The 17,794-nt window shown below is 44.4% G+C and overlaps 1 protein-coding gene across 1 annotated transcript in view; it reads right to left on the bottom strand.

Moving 5' to 3' along the window:
- Positions 1–17,794, bottom strand: part of LOC124743708 (poly [ADP-ribose] polymerase tankyrase-1-like) — a 92,951-nt gene that overhangs the window by 35,895 nt on the left and 39,262 nt on the right. The window contains exon 2 of the mRNA XM_047248882.1: positions 6,847–7,423. Within this exon, the coding sequence (XP_047104838.1) occupies positions 6,847–7,412 (566 nt within the window). The 5' untranslated portion in view covers positions 7,413–7,423. The remainder of the gene's footprint in view (positions 1–6,846; positions 7,424–17,794) is intronic.

The raw sequence follows: 17,794 nt of genomic DNA, 5'->3' as shown, positions 1-17,794 counted from the left end.
AAGTGCATGTTTATTTATTGAAGATACGAATGGTTTCTGCCTGTGGTGTTTGATAATTTTCACATAACGCTGTGTAGAGGTAAACACTAAAAATTCTCATTTGCACAGGGAAGTCAGCTAACATTAAGTAGAGTGTGCGTTGAAACCACGTATCGTTAACCACGGGGCTGGCAGGGAGGACACTCGCGTCAGCTGCGCGTCAGACACCGTGGAACAGGGCGCGTCACGCCAGTGTCAGCCACCGAGAAGCGATCTGAATGTCCATTTTTACAAATGTACAACAATTACACTGTAAACACGAAAAAACAGGTATTTCTATACCCTACGGATATCGTGTATGTTAAAAAGTTTATAAAACAATAACAAGCCAACGTGATGGTTTAAACAGCAATTTTTGTGCATTCAGTGTGAGCACCGTGTGTTACACGAAAAGTGCCAAACCACTGGCTCATTTCCTGCCACACACAAAGCAGCTGGTGTCTCGTTACAGAATTTGCAGCTCCAACAGCGCAGTGTCGCAGACTTTGAAGAGTGTCAGGCACAGGTGGGGTACGATCACCACGTTTCACGTAACCGCACAGACACGAGAGTCAAAGTTTCGGGCCTGAGGTGCTGGGTTGGGAGAGCAGATGAACTTCGTCGCCGGTGGCCCCCTGAGTCTCCAGGCCGCTGGGCTATTACGAATATGAGAGATAAGTTAGTTGCTACGGGAAAGGCGTCTTCGCATTCCTAACGATCGCCTAAAAATGGGGTTCTGGGTTACAGTTCCACCTATTACGTTCGCTTACTATTTGTTTTACAAAACTGTTTTTCAGATACACGATATGCGTAGGGTGTAGGAAGCCCTGTTTTGGGTTAAACTTTTGTTCATTTTTAAAAACAGAGTTTCAGGTCTGTAAACGTGAATCGCTTGCCACTGACTTAACACTGGCGTGACGCGCCCTCTTGCACGCTGTCTGACGCGCGGCTGTAGCTCCTCAGCTGAGGCGAGCACAGCTGTCGCCAGCGACCTCCCTGACAGCCCCGTGGTTTAACGGTATGTGGTTTCAACACACACACTGCTCCATGTTCGCCGACTTCCCTGTAGATTGGAAGGTAGGAGACGAGATACTGGCAGAAGTGAAGTTGTGAGGACCGGGCGTGAGTCGTGCTTCGGTAGCTCATATGGTAGAGCACTTACCCGCGAAAGGCAAAGGTCCCGAGTTCTTGTCTCGGTCGGGCACACAGTTTTAATCTGCCAGGAAGTTTCATATCAGCGCACACTCTGCTGCAGAGTGAAAATCTCATTCTAGAATTTTTAGTACTTACCTCTACACAGCATTATGTGGAAATGGCCTACTTCTAGAGTTGGAAAATGGTCATATCTTTAATATACACATGAGTGATCGACACTGTTTTTTGCAAATTTTCTTAACTGAAATATCGCTGATTTCCAAAAATCTTACCTAAAATAAAGAAGGAACTAGTTGTAACATCAGCTGGCTGTGACTTCTGGCGTTGAGGAGTTTAGGAAGCTAATTGCTGAACGGCAATCAGAACTATATTTACATGTATGGAATATCAGAGTAACGAGATTTATTGTGCTGCTGTTTCAAACTTTAATTATTATATTTAATTATACATAGTACAAGAAACTATTTTTTATTTGATGTGCCATATCATATAAAATTACACCACATTCTCCTCCCCCCCCCCCCCCCCCCATGGCTTGGGGGTAATAAAATACGTTGGCTACAGAAACTGCTGGCATAATGGATACAAGTGCCAAGGAAATTAAAGCAAGTTACACAAAGTACCAGGTGATCAAAAAGTCAGTATAAATTTGAGAAGTAAATAAATCACGGAATAATGCAGACAGAGGTACAAATTGACACACATGTTTGGAATGACATGGGGTTTTATCAGAACCAAAAAACTACAAGCGTTCAAAAAATGTCCGACAGATGGCGCTTCATCTGATAGGAATAGCAATAATTAGCATAACAAAGTAAGACAAAGCAAAGATGATGTTCTTTACAGGAAATGCTCAATATGTCCACCATCATTCATATCATAGCTGTAGTCGAGGAGTAACGCTGTGAACAGCACTGTAAAGCATGTCCGGAGTTATGGTGAGGCATTGGTGTCGGATGTTGTCTTTCAGCATCCCTACAGATGTTGGTCGATCACAATACATTTGCGACTTCAGGTAACCCCAAAGCCAATAATCGCACGGACTGAGGTCTGGGGACCCGGGAGGCCAAGCATGACGAAAGTGGCGGCTGAGCACACGATCATCATCAAACGACGCGCGCAAGAGATCTTTCACGCCTCTAGGAATATGGGGTGGTTCTAATAAAACCCCATGTCATTCCAAGCACGTGTGTCAATTTTTACCTCTCTATCTACATTATTCCGTTGTTTATTAAGTTTTCAAATTTATACTGACTTTTTGATCACCCGGTACTGTCTGCACTGCGGCAGAAGCATTCGGTGGCAAGAGCGTACGGAACGCCAGATGGTCTCACTGACGTATCACACTTCTGAGCTAGCGACTTACGCTTATAGGACACTGTGATTCAGTTGGCCTGTTGACCACACTGCAAGGTACCGTTACACTGCGCCCACAAATGCAGTTTTTCAGGGGGGTCACAAACTGCGTTCTGCTGGTGGCAGAGACAAGGCGTCTAGTGCCTCGGATTGCCCTTAGCCTCAAGACCCTCTGTACACCTGTCGCGAGAGATGCCATACTGTAGCTATCCTTCAGTACACGGTCAAAGCTTGATCACCTCACACTTCCTACAGCCCAGGCAAACTGAGCAAATCAGCTGGTTCTTTCGCGTAAGGTGTGGCCAACGCAGCACCTTAGGCGGCTTATAAAAGCACTATTTGTTCATGGGCGGTTCCTGTGAAAGCCAAGGAAAAAACTATTTTTAGGTAGGCCAAGTGCGGACGGTCATTTCTACTCATGACATCGTCTTTGCCAAGTCTTCTTAAGACTACATTCGTCCGTAACTCTGAATTTCTTTTTTTTTTTTTTTTTTTTTTTTTTTTTTTTCCGATATCATTATCAGTTATGATGGCCGAAAGTTCACGTTTGGCATATACAGGGTGTAACTTTTTAGTTGGCAAACCAGAATAACTCTAAAAATAAGTTTCAGATTCTACATAATAACTATGTACATTTTTCTTGAACATTTGTTTTGATTCTTATTAGTTGTCGCAGTAAATCAAGAAATTCCATATTTTCATTTTTGCATGGATAATGGTTACGGATAAATAAAAAACACTCATTTACTTCATAAATTTTTATTCACTGAAACTAAAACTCTCCCTCTCTCCCCATAGGGTGGGGTTTGAGAGAGGAAATGTTGACCCAAATACTGTATTAATTTCTTCTGCAGATTCTGGTAAGTTTTGTTTGTTTCGTGGTCATGATGCCACACAACTTTTAATTATCAAACAAATCAACTAACTAACTAACTAACTAACCAAACATCCTACTTTTTATTTATCCATAACCATTTTCCATGCAAACATGAGAACATGGATTTTCTTGAATTGCAGTGCCCACTACCAAGAATCAAAACACATGTTTAAAACAAAATGTACGTAGTTTTTTATGTAGAATCTGGTTCTGCAGTAAAAAATGGTTCCCATTTGAAATTTTAAAGTTGCCTTACGCCCCACCCACGGGGGGCGGGGGTGGCGGGCTAATTTTAGCACCATCAAATATCCCCCTCAAAAATAATCAACTTTGCATTTTACACATTATTTCATGTGAAGCTTATGTTTAGAGTTATGCTGCTTTGTCAACTTGAAATTTACACCCTGTACATGCAGGCAAAGTATTAATATAGTTGTAACTGACGTAATAAAAACATGCCAAGGGTTTTCGGGCCATTGCATAGGTTCTCAAATCACGAAACGTCGCTTTTAGCCAGCATTTTTCCATGAATAAAACTCTATGAGGCGCTACCTTTGTATAACAGGCACTCCCGTGTATACAAATACAAGCGAAGTGGTACTACAGAGGCAAAAATGGCCTCGGGAGGGTTTTCACGTGTTGAAAAGAACGTAAAAGACTTAAAAACTTTTACCTGGAAAACTGCAGATTCTGTAAATTATTTCTAACAACATTTTTGTGTGTCGAAGTATACAAGTGAACTGTCAAAATGTTGATGACTTGCAGAATTCTACTGATAACGGGTGTCCCACCTACAACTTTTCACCGTCAAAATCTCTGGAACCACCAACAGATACTGACTCACAGCTTTCACGGGTACGAATGTACGGCAGGGGCTCACGGAAGCCAGTACTGCGAGACATTCTGAACCGTGTGCAAATACTGGTTTCAGCACGATCTTAAGCTTTTTCAAGATGGACACACCATATTATTCCATACACAGTAACATGAGAAATCATAATACTCATAGTAATGGGACTGATTGCATCGCAATATGTCAGTTACATCCCGAGAAATTCATACACGAATTTGGCACGTGAAATGGGTGGAACACGACATTATTGTACTTTTTGCAATACAGGACTGACCTGCACGCTGCTCGAAATTGCAATGTGATTGACTTACTACGATACAACAAACGCTGAATTTACGTACTGCTGTGTACAGTGTTAGTACGCGGCCTGGGAAACATCCAGATGTCCAGTCACCCGCAATGTAAACAGGGACACGGTTTATTCGTATGTGCTTCACTGAGCTTTTGACAGTACTACAGTGCACATAACGGCGAAGAAATGCCGATGACCACCGGCCAGAGTAAACAAAATTAATGGCTGTCAAAGGGCCGCACAGAGAGATACACGCTGTTTGTACGTAGTTGTACATCAATTACACAACAGTACATGCCACGTGCAGGATGTGTCACTGAACATCTTTAATGACTGCAACCCAAGTGAACCATTGCAGATGGCACAACCCTTACATAAATGTAAAGTAGTACCAATAAAACAAACTTTTGGCTTCTTAGTAATACCATAAATGTACGACAAGTGTGGAGTCAGTCACATGTCTCACAGCTAATACATAAATTATTTTCCGAGTCCCAAAATGTACTAGAATAAATAAAATGTCTGCAAAACGCCGCATTGTAGAATGTACTTGCAGTGAGGCAGTCACAATTCCTGAAATCAGGGTGTAAACAGACAAGGAAAAATTCCCGGATTTTTCCCAGATATCCAGCTCAAAAAATGCACTCTTACCCGGGCGAAAATACACTTTTTCCGTGCTAAGTGACATCCATAGATTTTCCCTCCCAAGTGTAAAACTTATCAATGCTTCGAACGGTTAACGTTTTGTACACTGGCACAGAAGTTCGCGGAAAAAAAAGGAACAAGGGAGAGAAGTTTTGGAAAGACCTTTGATGTCAGCAACATATACGCTGCATATTTTCGTATTACGAAAGTGTAAATTCGAATTGCACCGAACACAGACAGCACCCCAGTTTCTGCAGCTTCGAAATCGAGATTTCGATCCCCTTTCGTCAGCCAATCTTATCTCTTGTCACGTGATCTCGCCAGCCGATGGCAGCAGATATTCAGAGCATAGGACACGTGTTGTGGTAAGCCAATAGCAACATTACTTACATAGCGCACGGACACAAAGAGCAAAAGTTAATGGTTTACATTAATATGCATAGCGTTGCAACAAAAAAGCTAACCTTTCACATATAATATTGGTCCCTGAGATTAATAACATACAAGGGAAGCTAAGCTTTCACATCTAACATTGATCTTTTTTGCGTGTGTTACACTTAAGGTACTTCACACAAATGTGCCAGTAAATTTAAAATATTGACGTGAATGTCTCATTTTCTGGGCTAGAAATTATTCTATGTGGCTTGTCCTGAAAGTGTTCACTTTTAAACGAGAGTCAAACACTGTTATTTAAGAAATTCAACCCACTTTCTCACACGTAACAATTCATCTTGCGTAGAAGCAAATTTACTTTGAAAGTAACACTTTTCAAACCACCATTCGCAGTACTACCCCGAGACTGTCAGAAATATCTTCAGCTTAGCAGTAGCCAGAGTTCCACAAAACAGGCATTACTGTGCGTGCGCAGCTGCAGTGATGTAGGAAGGCCGCATGTTTGTGTGTATAAAGCATAAAGAGAGCTTAGATTACGGCATAAAAGAAACAGGACACGAGAGGATACTCCGTGAGCATAGGAATTATGTAAACTATACTAAAATGCATAATTCGGCCTGAAGTGCACATTGGTTTGTGCAGACTTACAATGAAGTATGTCCCACCTGACATTAAGATTTTCAGTACGGTTTTTGGGACGTAAATTATCCTGGAGTATCAGTACTGTACTGTACTGTACTATCTCATGTCTGGTTCTTCATTATCACATAATCTCACACATGGCATAAGATGGAAACATGCACTTTATTCTTCAACGAACAACTGTGGAATGAAACACTTTGTTTCAAATAAATTGACTGCCTCAGTGGGAAAGATTAATGAAGCCAAATATCTTTAGCAAACTGACAACAATAAATTCATTGTTCTGCAAAGTAAACTATTTCCTGTTCTTCAAATTATAATAAAGTAATACCTGTACACACACACACACACACACACACACACACACACACACACACACACACACACACACACACACACACACACACACACGAGTTTCCAGAACGAGACTTTCACTCTGCAGCAGAGTGTGTGCTGATACGAAACTTCCTGGCAGATTAAAATTGCGTGCCGGACCGACACTCGAACTCGGGACCTATGCAAAAGTCCTGATTTCGAGTCTCAGTCCGGCACCCAGTTTTAATCTGCCAGGAAGTTTCACACACAGTGGATCAACGGTGATCACCCCGTGCTCACCTGGATTCCGGTGGCGTCTCCGCCAGCATCCTGCTGAGTTGGACTATGTCTTCTGGCTGGGTTCGCACTGCATCAGCCCAGCCCTGCGTCGCCATCACTTGGTGTGTGTGGCCCTTTACGTAGGAGACGGCCGTCTGCCGGAGGCCGGGGCAGCAGTGTCGCACCGCGAGAACAGCTGTGGCCGCCGCGTTGTCCACCGTCAGCCCAGCGGCCAGCTGCTGCTCACACTGGGCCTTCAGGCTCGCCACGCCGTACTTGTCGGCGGCGACGAGCAGACGGGGGGCCAGGCTCGCCAGCTGCGGGGCGCGGAGGGTGTACAGGTACGTCAGCAGCTCCCTGAGCACCGGCCCGTCCACGTCTGCGACGTCGACGAGGCCGCCGCGCGACTCCGCCGTGTCGTGGCGGAACATTGCTGCGAACACGGGGCTCCCGGCCACGAGGACCGCCCTGTGCACCACCAGCCGCGTCTCCCCCGCCGCCAGAGTCACGGTGGCGCCCTCCCCGTCATCCAGCAGGGCGCCCAGGTACACCGGTGTGCTGTGCTGAGCTTCGTTGCCGGCCGCCATCGTAGTCGATTCTGAAACACGGCGTTACGGGGCAGCTCTTTATCGTTACGCAGCACCGTCGACAAGTGTACCTGCGTCGGTCGACAGTTCGCGAAACCTGTCCGTGCGTGTCAATTACGACACCGAGATACCTGCCACTGGTGGACAGCTCATTTTTACGGATGAATCCAGGTTCTGTTTACAGCATCGTGATGGTCGCATCCGTGTTTGGCAACATCGCGGTGAACGCACATTGAAAGCGTGTATTCGTCATCGCCATACTGGCGTATCACCCGGCGTGACGGTTTGGGGTGCCATTGGTTACACGTCTTGGTCACCTCTTGTTCGCATTGATGTCACTTTGAACAGTGGACGTTACATTTCAGATGTGTTACGACCCGTGGCTCTACCCTCCATTCGATCCTTGCAGAACCCTACATTTCAGTAGGATAATGCACGACCGCATGTTGCAGGTCCTGTACGGGCCTTTCTGGATACAGAAAATGATAGACTGCTGCCCTGGCCAGTACATTCTCCAGATCACTCTCCAATTGAAAACGTCTGGTCAATGGTGGCCGAGCAACTGGCTCGTCACAATACGTCAGTCACTACTCTTGATGAACTGTGGTATCGTGTTGAAGCTGCATGGGCAGCTGTACCTGTACACGCCATCCGAGCTCTGTTTGACTCAATGCCCAGGCGTATCAAGGCCGTTATTACGGCCAGAGGTGGTTGTTGTGGGTACTGATCTCTCGGGATCTATGCACCCAAACTGCGTGAAAATATACTCACATGTCAGTTCTAGCATAATATATTTGTCCAATGAATATCCATTTATCATCTGCATTTCTTCTTGGCGTAGCACTTTTAATGGCCAGTAGTGTATTTGGTACTTTGTCCCAAGGTGTTTGACACAAAGATTCGATCAGGGATGTAAAATCTTTCGGTAAAAGAAATCGACTTATTACAGGGTATACAGCCTGCCTGTGAAGACAATTTTAGCGATGCTGGAAAGAGTAATTGGCAATCTGGTGTTATTATAGGTAATTACAAATTCTAAACGTTGCAAATAAAATGTCTTAAGGCAAAACGAAATAATTAACAAGTAGTTTGTTAACGTGGTCATCACCTGCAGCAAGCACAGAAATATTCATTTTGTAAATAACAAACGCCATTTTCGTTCTGTGATTTATTTTATTTGTCCATGACGCTTTTCGCCTACTCACAATTGTAGGTTATGAAACAGATCATCATCTTTTTTTGCCTGAACAAGTGGCCACTTAATTATTCGAATGTTTGGCTGGCATTTGCGTTTCCTCTCACTTGGTCGCGGGCTGCAGATCGCACTATAAAATCGCAAGACATAAGCACATTTTCACGTTAGAAACTTTTTACTTCACAATTTTAATGTTCTTTGCGCTAATTGTTGTACAGCACAATTATTCTTGTGCCAACAGCTACGCATATTTTGGTAAAAACTGATCTAGAGTCGTCACTGTTGTGTGTTCAATTTGTCTCTTTTAAATTGGTTTGTATATCCACACGTTGCCAAAGAAACGGAGTCTAGCGGCGGCATTCAATTCATAAAACAGCGGCGCGGCGTATGTCGTCGCAGCCAATTGGCGCGCAGCGGCGCACGCCGCCGAGCCATTTCTCGTGATTTTCTCGAGAACTGCTCGAGAACTAGAGGCTCGAGATATTCTCGGTGCGCTCGAGCCATCACTGGCTGGCAGGGGGCGACGTGTGTCGGGCTTCGTGACGTCAGCCGCAGCATACAAAGCACACGGCTGCTGCACCTCAGCTCACAACACCACCCAACTCGAGCGGTTCGTTTGTGCGTGGACCGCTGAAACTCAGTTGTCCTACTCGACATGTAAGTACTGTGGACTCAACACCTGGACCTTGAGACTCATTTGGGTTATACACACGCGTTCGTCCTCTGTATGACCAACAGAAAATGCTTATAGCTTATCAGTTGACTAGTGTTTTGACACGCAATGTATGTTTCGGTTTTGGTGTAAATCATCCTTGCATACAGCTATGGGACACCAAAGGAAATAAAGTAAGTTTCTTGCAAACTTTTACATTTAAAATTTGCATTTGACTTGAAAATGCAACGAATACAAATCGGTGCCTCTAAACTATCAATCATTGCTTTTGCAGTTCTGGTTTTATCAGTTATCGACACGAACACAAAGTGAAGACAAATGGATTACGAAAGCACGGTTTTCAGAGCACATACTTGTCTTCTCGGTAATTCGAAGTGTATAAACAAAAAGGAATTACAGTACTGGGGCCAGAAGCGTAATATTTTCTTGTCGTATTACTGTATCGAATACGCATTTAAGACCAGAAAAACGTTCAAAGTTGCGTTTCTTATGCTGTGTTGTTCACTAAAACAGTGTAACATTTACTGCACAAAATAAATATCGCGTGTACAAGACAGAAATGACGAACAAGAAGCAATTGTGAACACTCGTCTGCTAATGTTTCGTGGGATCCAAGATGGCGGCAGCCCCGCCCACTGACTTCGAACAATTTACAGCGTCAGTCTGTAGCGCCGTCCGTCTCCCCTCATTCCGCCTCCATGATCCAGCCACTGTTCCAGAACCGGACGCGGCTCTGACGTCACGCGATCCTCCTCCTCCCAGCACTTTGACCCCCCCCCCCCCCCCCCGGCAAGTAAACCACGTCGCGAATCGCTGACCGCAATTCTTGACAGCCGCCTTGCACTTCGAGGGGAAGGATGTAATATTTACCTCTCCTTTTTCTTCCATATAAAAATTTCTGTCCAACATCACACACGAAGACGGAATAGGGCTGTCGTGTTCGATAACATCTTGGTATTAGAAGGTATCGTTAAAGGATTTGGATTTCCTTCCACAAGTACTTTTAACTCGAATTAAAACCTTGCAAACAACTATGCAGCTGAGTACCGTAACGGATCCCTAAGTAGCGGTGGGTCGGAGCGCCTGCTGCCCGCTGCTGACAGCGCTCTGAATTCTGGGTCGGTTCCCTCGTGGCGCGGCCAGCGCTGCGGGTTTCCAGCCGTGCCGAGGGGGTCGAAACAGCTGCTCTGTCGCGGCTTTACCACAGGTCTCGTTCCTCAATGGCACGAACCTGTAATGGTTTCTGCCAAGTGGCAGTCAGCTCGGCTGGCTTAACAGAGAGGAAACACACGAGTGGACGGCGTTTAATCTCACCTTCCTGAACAAGCTGTGTCGGATTTGAAACATTCGTCAAAAAGTCGCTCTTTTGTGTTCGATTTGCTGTAATGTAATGGCGCAAAATGTCATGGCGGCATACGAGAGCGTTACCTCTGGAAGTATCAGTTACTGCTGGCAAACTTCCGACTTTAGTTTTTGCAGCTGCCACCAACCACACGGTGTTGGAGATGCGGTTGCCGCACAAAACGATTAACTGGGAGGACATGAGGGGAGGTTCTTTTACGCCTGGACCAGAGATTTCGCCAGACGAAAGCTGTACTTGGCACTGTAATGAAGTGTTTCAGCAAGTTATAAGCACTGCGCGATTTCATCACGTAAAGGCTGTGTATTACATGTTCTCCTGTGAAAGTATACTGATGTACACGTGTCGAGGTGTTCCCGGACAGAAATGCCAGTTACCAAATCGCCATTCCAGACCGCTGACCGGACACGTCGTCCGTTCTTGGCAGCGGTGACGTCAGGGATGTTTCCCAGGAGTCCGTCGCACGGCACGTAGTGTAAAAGGCTGCGTTCACACTGCCGGCCGAGCCGGGCCGGGCTGACGCGTACTGGCCGACGTGTAGGGCATTCACACTGCGCGCCGAGCCGGGTCGGCGGAATGGGGGAAAATCCACTTCTCCGATTTTCATGTTCTAAAAATTCTTAGCGATATATAAGACTGCGCCACATCGTTTTATGAACTCATTTTTTTCCTTAAAAGCGTTACTTACGTCGTGAAAAAAGAAAAAGTCTACTTTTCGTTTCGCGTGATTTCTTAGTTTCGTAACGCTTCCCAGCCGATTTTGAAGAAATTATGCGGCTAAAAAATCTGATTTTTGTACACGTGCTAGTGTAACATCTTAGCTTCGTATTGAATCATTTAGTTTCGTAACGCTTCCCAGCCGATTTTGAAGAAATTATGGGGCTAAAAAATCTGATTTTTGTACACGTGCTAGTGTAACATCTTAGCTTCGTATTGAATCATTTATCTTTTCATGTTTCTTAACAGTCATTGTTAAATGATGCTATTTGTCAACGTTGTGCACTTGATTTACAAATCTTGTAGTGAAAAGTTATGTAGCGGGTAGCTTACTGTTAGATCCGTTTTAGACCATACATTGTTGCGAATGAAATGTAGCTAAAAGTACCAAAAAGTTTTTGATATGATAATGACGCTGATATCTGTCTCTGGTCACAAGTAATGCGAGATATTCAGTGGCGTCAGTGCCGCGTCCGCAAGCCACGGAGTTCGAGCGGTTACAGCTTGGTTTAATGTAGTCATATAATGCAGGACAGAAAAAAACTAATTACTAGTGATCAGTGGTGTAAAACTAATCACAAAAACAAACTGGAGATTTGAAATACGTTTACTGCAGAAACTGAAGCGCAATTCTGTAGTCTCGTTGTCTACTTTGACAGAAAAAAAAAATAATGGAGAGTTAATGAAACTACTGTAGATCGACACAGATGTGCGTTTCATTGTTCTTCATTATTTTTTTCCTTCCTTGGCGGGCTGCGCTGCACCGTCAAGGTAATCCCTACTCTTTGGCTAAATGGCTGCTAGTTGCCGAAGGCCAAATAAATAAATTTAAAAAAATCCCCACCCTTCGACAGCTGACAAGCAAGTCAGTAGAAAACGCAGCTGCAGTCAACAGTTGCTCGCCTTTGGCTAGTCTGTGCTGTCGTGTAGAACAATATGTCTTCACTCTTTTATTGGTATTGTTTTGACTCTGCAGTAACTCGTCGAGTTTTGAAGTACAGAAGAACTAGGAGGTTATGGATTCATCCCATAAATAGCGACAGACATTTAGGAGAGTTTTTTTCTTTACATGAAGAACTTAAAAACTATCCTGAAAAATTTTATTCATATTACAGAATGAATCATAATACATTTCAGTATGTGCGGCAGAACATTCAAGGCAAAATTTCGAAACAGAACACAAATTTTCGCAGAAGTATAACAGCAGAAGAAAAACTGTGTATAACGATAAGGTAAGATTCGTTAGTACACACTTTTTGGTTTGCAGTAGAACTTTGTGCAGCATTCACTACCTCCAATTAATTGTAGTCATGCTTTTGTATTTTAAATTTCACAAACGCTTACCTCTGAGGGGAAGAGAGTTTATGGGACTCCTGAGAATCATCAGTAAGTAATTAGCTTCGTCATTTTGGGTAATGTCTTGCTGTGCCTTCAACGAAGAATCGCAGATACACTCCTTCAGAATTTTCCAACTTTTTCTTCGTTTTTCTTCATGATGCAGCGCTTGGCAGTGGTGATGGTTCATCATGTGGAGCCACTGATGACCTCACAGAATTCTTTTCATTACCTTGTAAGATAGACAGACTGATATGCCCTTTGACTCAGTGGTTCTATTTCCACTGGTAAGGAACTGTGCATAGCTCTTGGAACATAGGAGAATCATATGACAGAACAAAGCCCGAGTGGAATTGCATTTTAATATACTATTCCCTGGATCACATGACCTTATTTTGCAGCCGGCCGGGGTGGCCGTGCGGTTAAAGGCGGTCGCAGGTTCGAATCCTGCCTCGGGCATGGATGTGTGTGATGTCCTTAGGTTAGTTCGGTTTAAGTAGTTCTATGTTCTAGGGTACTGATGACCACAGCAGTTAAGTCCCATAGTGCTCAGAGCCATTTTTTTGAACCTTATTTTGCCAAGTTATACAAGTTATTCTCTGTAACTGTCTCTCAGGTCTTTGCATTTCGATTTCATTATTTTAATTGAAAGAATATAGAAGGATGCAAGAAAATGTCTCTATAATTATTTATTGTTGTACAACTATGAAATGACATGGACTAAGTAAATATCTACTGTGCAAACAAAACTGTAAAAACTTCGCCCAACACCACACTTGAGTAACACATTTTACGATTTTTTTCTCAGGTATCTGTCCACTGGCATCTCCTTTCATGCACTAGCATCGTCATTCCGATTAGGAGTGTCCACCGTATCAGTGTTAGTGAAAGACGTTTGTATGGCCATATGGGAGTCACTTGCTCCCATTCATTTACCAACGCCAACTGTTTCTCGATTTAAAGAAATTGCCAGTGAAATGCATACGAGATGGGGATTTCCAAACTGTGTTGGATGTATAGACGGGAAGCACATACGTGTCCAATGTCCTAAACTTTCTGGCAGCATGTTTTACAATTACAAACAGTATTATTCGATTGTACTCCAAGCAGTTGCTGATGCAAATTACAAATTTATAGCTGTGGATGTTGGTGCCTACGGTAAACAGTCTGATGCAGGCGTGTTTAAAGAAAGTATGTTATATAAGAAACTTACAAATGGGGAGCTGTTATTACCGCCACCAACAAGACTTGAAGGAATGTGTCAGGAACTACCGTACGTCATTTTAGGAGATGAAGCTTACCCCTTATTAGAGAATTTGATGAGACCTTTTCCTCGCAGAAATTTGGACAACGAGAAGATTCTATACGATGATATGCATTCCAGAGCAAGAAAAGTTGTTGAATGTGCATTTGGTATAATGACCAATAAATGGAGACTACTGAGGAAGGAAATTGAAACATCCGTTGACGTAGCTGATCACATAGTCAAGTGCATTTGTCTACTTCATAATATTGTCATTGACAGAGAAGGATGCAATGTTGAAGCTGAAAAGTTTTGTAACAATGCTGATATGCAGACAGCTGGTGCCACATTCAACAGAAATTCCACATTACGTTCGAAAACTGACAGGAACACTTTTGTTGAATATTTGGTAAAAAATGCAACTTAAAATAATTAAAAAACCTTTCAGAAATAAATTTTGGAATTGAAAGTACTTAGATATTTACTGTATTTTTGTGTATCTCATTTCACTGTAAATAAAACAAATAAAATTATAAAGGAAAATAATTTATATTTGTGCGTACTATCTGAAATACGCTCCTAGGTTTGTTCGTTCCATAATCTGGAAACTGCATCATTACTGTCATACTAGCCGAATTTCTGATACCAAATTGATGGACACAAGTTAATGTCATGTATATGTTTGCATTCATTAAAGTAAGAACATCGCAAAAAGATGTCACAGACAACTGCTTATAGTAACGTGCCACAGCATGACTTTACAATGCATTGTCATCTGGTAGGGACACATTTCCGTCCCTCAGTGACACTCATATCTGCCTCCGTTTACAAGTAAATGCGAAGTATTCAGTGGCGGCAATGCCGCGATCGCTGGCAAGCTATTGTTGTAAATGAATGTAGATTAAATAAATTAAATAAAAGTAATTTCGCATGTATCATTATAATAAACGTAATTTTTCCTCAATGATTGTGAAATGTGAGGTAACATCTTAAAATAAAAAACGTGTGCAGTCACACTTGTGATGAAAGCAGCAGGGAGACGTGTGATGCGTGTACTGCAGAAGCTGTGGTGCTGCTCTCGCGCCGGCAATATTAAACACTCTGGATGTCGCCGGCTCGGCTCCGGGAGGCTCAAACGCCGTGTCGGCGCGGCCCGGCCGCCAGTGTGAACACCGCAATTCAAAACCATGTGTTTGATATCGAAGCGGGCGGCGGCCCGGCCAGGCTCGGCTCGGCCCGGCCGGCAGTGTGAACGCAGCCTAACGCTGAGCTGCCGACGGGCGGCGAGGCCTGACTGCGGCGTGTACAGGGCGCACAGCCGCGGGGTCGAAACTGCTGTCCGACAGCGGGGCATTCGTTTCACCTCCTTCTCAAGTTCTTGGCCGAACATTGCGTTGAGGAGATAGATAGGCAGCTGAACTGCGGGAAGTTTGTTATAGCTTTAGTTACTACGTGTCTAGTAGTATTTCCGTAGAAATATTGGAACACGTGAGGCAACACTGGCCTTACATTACGTCGTTCCTTTCTTGTTGCTCCCATGGCGACACACTGTTTCTATCGCATTCAGTAAGCGTGAAAGGAAGCTACCGTACAGACAGAGGAATCTGTATTTATACTTGGCAGAACTAATTACATACTAACATAAGCGTCGGTATTGCTTTCGTTTCCCAAAAGTTATAAATACTTCAATTTCGGAAAAGGAGCTCTGTATTTGGCCAAGATGTCGAAGAAGAAGGTCCCTTACGTACTGCTTGTACCGAGTAAGATGTGGAGACGGCGGTTTTAAAGCGGACAGAATAAGTACGGGGAAGGGCGTCCCTTACCTGAGGGATCGCTACCTGGCGAAGGGGCAGGCGTGGCAAATGTCCGGCGTGGCAAATGTCCGGCGTTCGTCCAGACATCGCTGCATGAGCAACGAACTGAAGAATCCCGGGAGGGTGAGTACGTGCAGCAGGGGGGGGGGGGGGGGGGGCGGAGCGCAGGGACCAGCAGTGAGCAGCGCGCACCAGCCCGTGCTCTCGCGGTCAGCGTAGCCGGGTTCGATTCCCGGCCGAGTCTCTCGGCTGGCGCCCGTCACCTCAGCTAATCTTCACCTCTGCCCGACTGCTGAGGCAGCTCTCCCTGGTGGCTGGGGGACTCTACTGGGAGCGTCGCGAACTCAGTGACGAGGGAGCAGCACTAACGAAGCGCAGTACAGGAGAGGAGAGGAGAGGAGAGGAGAGGCTGACTGACAGTCGACGAACCACTTTTATAACAGGAACGAAAAACGATACAATTTGTGTTGTCAAACTATGCCAACATACGAACAATCACATCTTTCATATAAGCTGAAGGAAACATTCTTCCACCTGAATACTTCATGTGGCCTACACATTTTTTATGGCCCGGTGTTTTACGCACCAGTGTGAAACATCGTTCTCGAAGATATGAAGCGTACTTAATCTACCATTGTGAATCCAACAGTATGCTCTCATCCGCGCAATCCTAATTCGTTAATTGCTCTATTGCAACACATCTCTCGTGCAACAGCCAAATCTAAACGGGAAGTAGTACCGAATTAATACTGTGATGCGGAGTGCAGTAAAACTGAGTAACCGCCTGCACCACGTTGCGGTATGTGGAGGAGGGTAGTGTGCGCACTCTCGGCCTCGCCGCTGCGCACTTCCCTGCCGGCGAGGCCGCTGACGTCACCGGCCGACCCTGAGCTGCCGACACGCAGTTATCTGACCTGCGGTGCGCGGACACGGACGCTCGCTTCCTGCGGCCAGACTGCTGTTTGGCAGCGCCAGCGCGCCTCCTCCGGACTCACGGGCTTGCAGCGAAATGAGCACGAGGGCGAAATCCGGAAACTGCAGCCAATACAGACGCTTACAGACCCATTCGCCATTCGCGAGCGGAACAGGCATAAACGGGTAGTATTATGAAGAAAAATCGGCACTTCTGCAGTTTAGGGGGTACATGCGCTGATCACGAGGAAAGTACCTATTTTTCGAGGAAACGCGTATTTCTGAAGATATAAGCACATATATGCACGGAATACCAAAACGTTTTTTATTTCAAAAATTGTGTGTTACAATCATATCTGATGCGTTTCGTACGGATGAAAAAAAAAATAGATCAATTAACTCCCTCAAAAAAATTTTTTTTATCAGAAATGACGTATTGCATATGTGTGCACGGAATTTCAAAACCATTTTTTTGCAAAAAAGATGGAATTAATAACAAAATTTTCTCAAAAAATCATATTTGTTTATTTTGCACAGATATACATTAAAGCTCGAATCACAGATTAGATAAAAACAGCTACCTCAAGTTAATTTGCGGCATTGCGATAGATTTTTCGAACACGCTCAATGACACTGTGGAATGGATTTTCCCCAAAACGTTGACGCCAGAGAAATTCCGCCGGGTACTTATTCAGCAGAGCACGGTGAGTTCCGAAACGCCTTTTATTTTTTTCTTTAGCTTTTTGCCAGACTGACTCCACGTGATTTGTGGTATCGTTTGTAAAGGGATCGACAAAATAAAGCGAATGACTGACAGATGATTGCAGCCCATGTTACCTATGGTGTTGTAAGCTTGCCAAAAATCGGAAACTACTGTGGTTCCAGGCAAAACATACTGCTGCAGCAAATGCGTAGCATCACGACGTGGCACAGCAACCATGAAGCTTTGCTTTGTCTCAACGCCAAGAGCCATTGCTGCCGCACACTGTGACCTTTACTTTCTCCTGAAGAAGCAGCTCTCGTCTATTTCAACAGTATGGCCAGGGCCGCACAAAACTATTGGCTCAATTACGAAATATTCATGGCAGATATCCCTACAAAATTGGCACCAATCGACCACAGTCTAATCACTG

This window comes from Schistocerca piceifrons, unplaced genomic scaffold (assembly GCF_021461385.2).
Source record: "Schistocerca piceifrons isolate TAMUIC-IGC-003096 unplaced genomic scaffold, iqSchPice1.1 HiC_scaffold_2512, whole genome shotgun sequence".
NCBI classification, from domain to species: domain Eukaryota; kingdom Metazoa; phylum Arthropoda; class Insecta; order Orthoptera; family Acrididae; genus Schistocerca; species Schistocerca piceifrons.
The sequence above is the reverse complement of the archived record's forward strand: the minus strand, read 5'-3'. Positions and strand labels throughout refer to the sequence as shown.